At 42.5% G+C, this 6309-nt stretch overlaps 1 protein-coding gene across 1 annotated transcript; it reads left to right on the top strand.

The window, feature by feature from the left end:
* Window positions 1–5781, top strand: LOC125960319 (zinc finger protein 397-like). Its single transcript, XM_049693692.1, has 4 exons — window positions 1–252; window positions 1086–1594; window positions 1884–2013; window positions 4840–5781. Exons 2-4 carry the CDS (start codon window positions 1166–1168, stop codon window positions 5601–5603), a joined length of 1323 nt encoding a protein of 440 aa, XP_049549649.1. The 5' UTR covers window positions 1–252; window positions 1086–1165; the 3' UTR covers window positions 5604–5781.
* The last annotated feature ends 528 nt before the right edge of the window (window positions 5782–6309 follow it).

Here is a 6309-nt window from a genome sequence, read left to right as displayed (position 1 = left end):
TGCTCGGCCGTTTTGGGTTCCTGGTTGGCCCGGCGGCACGGTGGCTTAAGATTTTGCCTTAACTACCTGCCAGGGCTAGTCTCCAGGGAGCGCCAGTCATCCCCAGAGCTGCGGGTGAGCGGTCGGGCTTCTCCCCAGCCAAGCTGCAGAACGCCCCATCACTGTTGTCCCACGGCCCAGAGGTGGGACGGGGAGGAGGTCTTTGCGGCTTGCGTGTCCTGTTCTCCCCCCAGCACGTGCACACAATGCTTGGTAACGAGCTCAGTGACGATTTGTCTCTCTACTGTTCGGCTTGGATTTGTCGCTGTTATTTTGATTTTATAGTATAGCATAAACCACTCAGATTTTGCTTAATTCTCATTCTTTCATACACGATGGAGGCGGGGTGGGGGGTTGCGGTGGGAGAGGGAAATGCCTCAACTGAGGGTTAGGTGCTTAATCCTTTATTCCCTGAACGAACACTATAACCAGTTTATGGAGCTGTAGTATATTACTCCTCTGTATAAGTAGTTTGATTCCTTTAAATGTCGTAAAAGTTTTACTGGAAAAATAACTATGACTCGGCTCATGTATATTGTCATAGTAAGTTTACTAAAGTGTGGCAAGATCCATCTTCCCTTACCTTGCTAAGGATCAGGAAGCCTCCTTTTCCCTCTACAGGAGTGTCCCAAGACCCATCCTGCCCTGCTGAAGCAGTTCTATGAAGGGGTGGTAGATTATGAGTATACATGAAAGAAAGCCTTGGTAAATGAGCTATGGTGGTCGCCAGCCTTGGCTCATGTGATTTTTTTCTTCCTGTAATGTAGTTCTTATAAACTAAAAAGTCTTTAAAGTCTGAGAATGTGGCCTCATTTCCCACAATAGAAGTTCTAATGCTAATATTTATGTAGCACTTTTCTGTATATCAGCAGCCAAGTGCCCTTTCTCAGTAATTCTGATCTATTTTCACGGATCTCAGGAATATTATCCTCCTAATGTTCCGCTACTCAGGAACATCACCTTGGCAGTGAGTCTTCATTATTAATGACATAGGTTCTTGACTGCTGTAGTTATTCTGCTGTTTTAAGTGTGTTCTCCTCCCACAGGAGTGCTCTGATCCTAAGGTTCTTCCTGATTCCTGGTATGTAAGACAAGTGAATCCTATCCTGAGCCATTGCACTCTAAGATGTCCACCAAGTTGAGAGAACATGCAGCCTTGATTCCTGTGGTGCACACTCGAGAGGAGCAGGAGGGACTGAGAATCGTGAAGGTAGAGGAAGAGGAGAACCATGCTTGGGAGCAGAAACCTCGCCAAGTAGGGAATGTGCACCCTTATCAGGAACTTTTCCGCCAGTGCTTCAGGCAGTTCCGTTACCAGGCGGCCCCTGGACCTCGAGAGGCTCTGAGCCGGCTCCGGGAGCTCTGCCAAAAGTGGCTGCGGCCTGAGATGCACACCAAGGAGCAGATCCTGGAGCTGCTGGTGCTGGAGCAGTTCCTGACCATCCTGCCCGAGGAGCTGCAGGCCAGGGTATGGGAGTATCATCCAGGGAGTGGAGAGGAAGTGGTGACTGTGCTGGAAAATCTGGAGACAGAACTTGGAGACAAAGGACAACAGGTGGGAAAAGGGTAATCTATTGTTCATTTATGAGAACCCCAGGGGTCTACCAGCAAAGAGAGTGGGCTGGGTAAGCAAGAGGATTTTATGACCATTATTTTCTGGGCTGACACATTATCCTATGTTTTCCCTTTAAAGCTCTGCTGCTTTTGTGAACTGATTAAGACACTGGTATCTTCATCATTCTGCTTTCTGTACCCATAGGAAAATTTATGTTTAATCAAACTTTGAGGTTTAGTTAACTATTGCTGATCCTCTCATGAACCCAGCTCTTCTTGTATGTCCTTAGGTCCAAGCCAGTGCACATTACAAACAAGAAGTGCTGTGGAAGGAAGTAGGACCTGTAAGCCTCGCAAAGCAGTCACTTAACATCCAGCTGAAGTGTGATCCTTGGGAGCATTTTCCTCTGCAAGAGAATGGTAAGCTTTAAAATGTGAATCTTTTGTGATCTTTTGGAAGCACTGAGTATAGCGTCTGCTAGGAAGCAGTATTTCTGGTGAAAAAAGTGGTATCTAGAATAGCAGAATAAGTTTAACACCAGAAGGTTATTTACAAAGTGAGCATATCTAGAGTTGATTTAATTTTGCATTGGGATATGTGGTATTTTTTAATTGGGTTATGATAGTGGTTTACAGTTCTAACTGTGAGTCCAAATCATTATGGAACCCTTTTTAACAATACAGGTACCCAGATCTACCATAGATTTACTATAGTGGGCTCTAGTACTATATGTTTTAATTAGCTACTATAGAACAATAGTGGTAGCTTATATTTTAAAAATCCAAGTAGTATAGAAAAATACGAAATGAAAATAGAAGTTCCATTCCGAAGAGTTAACCACTGTTAACATTCTCCAGTATATACTTCTAAAATTTTTCTTGTATGTTCAAGCCTCTCCCCACTTTTTAGGGAAAATTGTATCCTGACGTATTGACTATATTTTAAAAATTTTTTATATTCTTGATGCTCTGGCATTTGGGGCCTTGATCATGGACAGACTGGCCTTCCCAGGGCTAGCTAATTCCTAGAGACAGGAAAGGACTCCCCTGCAAGTGGGCCTTTCATATACAGTCCAACCAATATGGAGCCCAGTCCCCCAACCATCTCCTTTATCAAACCTTCACACACCAAGCCAATATTCCCCCTGCCCTAAATCACTCCAGGGTCAGATACCAGAGAACTAGGGACCATCCCTATAGCCCAGAGTGTGCCAAAAGTATTCAAATTATCCATCCTAAGCTTACTCAGCATACCTACCCTGCCTTATCCATTCCCTCCTGGGGAAACTCCAATAAAGGCTCTAGGCCATGCTCTCCCCTCTTCCCCTTCTGCCTCCTGATCGATCGTGGTGCTTTCCCATGCAGCCCTGCATGGCAGACTACGTCTTCTGTTCCTTGGGATCTACGAGTGTAAAAAATTTCTTTCTTCGTATAGTCCTTTCCATGTCTGCGTGTCTTACCATACCCACTTAAAACAAATCCTGGATACATTTTAACATACATATTATACACACCACTTTGCATTTTGCTTTTTTTTTTTACCTAATGAGAATATTCATTCATGCACCAAATATTTATTGAACATCAACTATGTGTCCAGCAGTATTCTAAGCATTGGGGATATAGAGGTGAACAAGAAGGCCAAAGTCTCTGCCCTCATGCAACTTACATTCTAGTTAAATCAGTGGGTACCACAATCTCAGTTCCTTCATTCAGTTGCAGTCGATGTTTGTGGCCTAGAGAAAACATGCAGAAATAATGTTATTCTTATCAGTAGAGTTATTTTATTCTTTTTGATGTTTAGTTTTCTGTTGCATACATGTATAATAGTTAATAGTCTCCTACTGATGTGCATTTAAGCTGTTTCCAGTATTTTCATTATTTTATTTATTTATTTATTTGGTCGTGCCATGTGGCTTCTGAGATCTTAGTTCCCCTACCAGGGATTGAACCTGCACCCTCAGCAGTGAAAGCATGGAGTCCTAACCACTGGACTGCCAGGGAATTCCCTCTTTTTGTTATTTTAAACACTGCATCAGTGGATGTCTTTATGTAAAAGTCTTTTGGCTCTTGTGTGAAAATATTGGAGGAAAAAAATTCCTTTAAATGCAGTGAGAGATTGATAGCCACTGGAGTAAAGTAGAAAACTTATTATGTAGGCAACAATGTTATAGTGATTACCTCTAGGGAAAGTAAAAGGGCACAGGGTGATGGAGAAAGATGAATTGGGATTTGGACTTTTTACTTTTATACCTTTTGTACTGTTGAAATTTTTACCATGAGTATCTATTCTTTTTATAGTAAAAATAAAGAGCGCGGTCTTTGAATTCAGATAAACCTGAGTTTCAGGCCAGGATTTATCACTTAATAGTCATGTGACCACAGACCAATTATTTAATTTCTGTGTTTCAGTTGCTATATCTATTACCCAGCTCATTGTGTTGCTGTGAGCATCACCAAATATTGGGTGATCACTTGGTGTTTTAGCTATCCCATTTCCATGTAACAAACCACTCCAAAACTTAGTGGCTAAAAGGAACAACCATTATGTTATCTCTCACAGTTCTCTGGATTGACTGGGATAAACAGGATGGTTCTTCTACTGTACATGATATCAATTTAAGCTGTAGTTATCAGGGGGCTTGCCTGGACTGTGATGCTCGAGATACTTCACTCGCATCTCATACTTTAGCAGGAGATGGCTAGAAAACTGGGCTTAGCAAGATTCTGAGATGCATGGGCCTCAGGTTATCTCATTCTCTCACTCTTTAGTGGGGTAACTGGACTTCTTACATGGTAACTCAGGGATCTCAAAAGCATCTTTTTAAAGTCTTAATCCTTGAACTGACGTATCATCACTTTCACCATATTCTGTTGGATAAAGCAAGCCACAGGCCAGCCTAGACCCTGTGTGGGAGGGGGGTGGACTACACAAGGGATGAATGCTAGAAGGTACGTTCATTGGGGGCCCTTTGAAGACTCTTGGGAAATTTACATTTCTTTCCTGCCATTCTGAGTTTTTAGATCTGGGCTGGGGCCCAAACGTGTTTTATTTATTTATTTTTATTCTCTATGACTCATAGGTGCAGTGAGTATCAAAAACCATTAGGATGATAGTTCTTGCTTATTTAGCACAATCCTTGATATTAATAAGCATTCATAATGTTATCAATTATTATTACTAATCTTACTTCCAAACATTTATGTGGGACATGTGGCACTTAAATAATCGACTTGCTCTTTCAGCAGGAGCTGAGACCAGGAATGTGACTGGTGAATTTGCTCCAAAGCAGATTTCTGCAGAAAGGAAATCATTGGTTGCTTTCCAGGATCCAAAGTGTGGAGAAATTTTTCAATATAGGGGTAAATCAGAACAGCAAAAGGTCAACCCCATGAGAGTAAAACGACACAAATGTAAGGAGTGTGGAAAGGCCTTTGCTCAGAGCTCAGGGCTTGTTCGACATTGGAGAATTCACACTGGAGAGAAACCTTATAAATGCAATCAATGTGGAAAAGCAGTCAGCTATAAATCAGCCCTTCTTTCACACCAGGAAATTCATAATAAAATAAAACGCTATCAGTGTAATGAATGTGGGAAAGCCTTCAGTCAAAACACAGGCCTGGTTCTTCATCAGAGGATCCATACTGGGAAAAGACCTTATGGATGTAAAGAGTGCGGTAAATCCTTTAGTCAAAGTTCACACCTTATTGGACATCTGAGGATCCATACTGGAGAGAAACCCTTCAAATGCAATGAGTGCGAGAGGGCCTTCACTCAGAGGTCAGGACTCATGGAACATCAGAGAAGTCACACTGGAGAGAAACCGTATATGTGTAAGGAATGTGGGAAAGCTTTCCGAGGGAGCACCAGCCTCACTCAGCACCTGAGGATCCACACTGGGGAGAAGCCCTATCAGTGTGAGGAATGTGGACGAGCCTTCATTCAGAGGTCAAGCCTTGTTCGTCATCAGAGGATCCACAGAGGGCAGAAGTCTGTTTCTGTATCCTAATTGTAAGAAGGCCTTTAATCATAAATCAGGCCTTACTGAACACTTTAGAAAGCTATGCTGAATACAGACCCAATCACTGTGTAATAAATTCAAGAAATTAGGGATGTGGTGTCTCCATTGTTATTCTAAGTAGCCAAACTAGAAGAGATTCTGATATCATCCAACAGATTGAAAGAAGCTGGTAGCTTGTCAATGGAGCAGACCATTCACATTTTGGCCTGAGTCTGTTGTGGATGCTGCTATTTCTTTCTCCCATTCTTTTGGTCCTTCTCCTTTGGTCCTTAAGCACTTTTGCTCCTTGAAGTCACTACCATCACATACCCTGAATAGCCTGATGATTCAGTGGCTCTCAGATTTTGAACGGAAGATCACTGAGACTGTTACCACTACTGTATACTATGCAAAGGAGAACTTAGCAGGATGAACAGGGAAAGTGATGCTGTTGTTAAAGTTATATAAATGAGGGGTAAGCTAGGTAAGTTACACTTAAAAGTGACTACTCAACGACATAGCTTGCTGTTTTGTTTGCCTTCTCTTCACCCTGTTGGTGAGGGAAGAAGTCCTACCCTAGGATTTGGAAGATGACCAAACACATGACACCCGACACTGGACAGATGGGATCGACAGCAGTTAATTAGCCGCTTATACTCATAGCCTAGGGGAGGAGGGCCACTTGGGAGCAGAGGGAACAAATAGGAGCTTTGGG

This window comes from Orcinus orca, chromosome 10 (genome assembly GCF_937001465.1).
Source record: "Orcinus orca chromosome 10, mOrcOrc1.1, whole genome shotgun sequence".
NCBI classification, from domain to species: Eukaryota; Metazoa; Chordata; class Mammalia; order Artiodactyla; family Delphinidae; genus Orcinus; species Orcinus orca.
The sequence above is the reverse complement of the archived record's forward strand: the minus strand, read 5'-3'. Positions and strand labels throughout refer to the sequence as shown.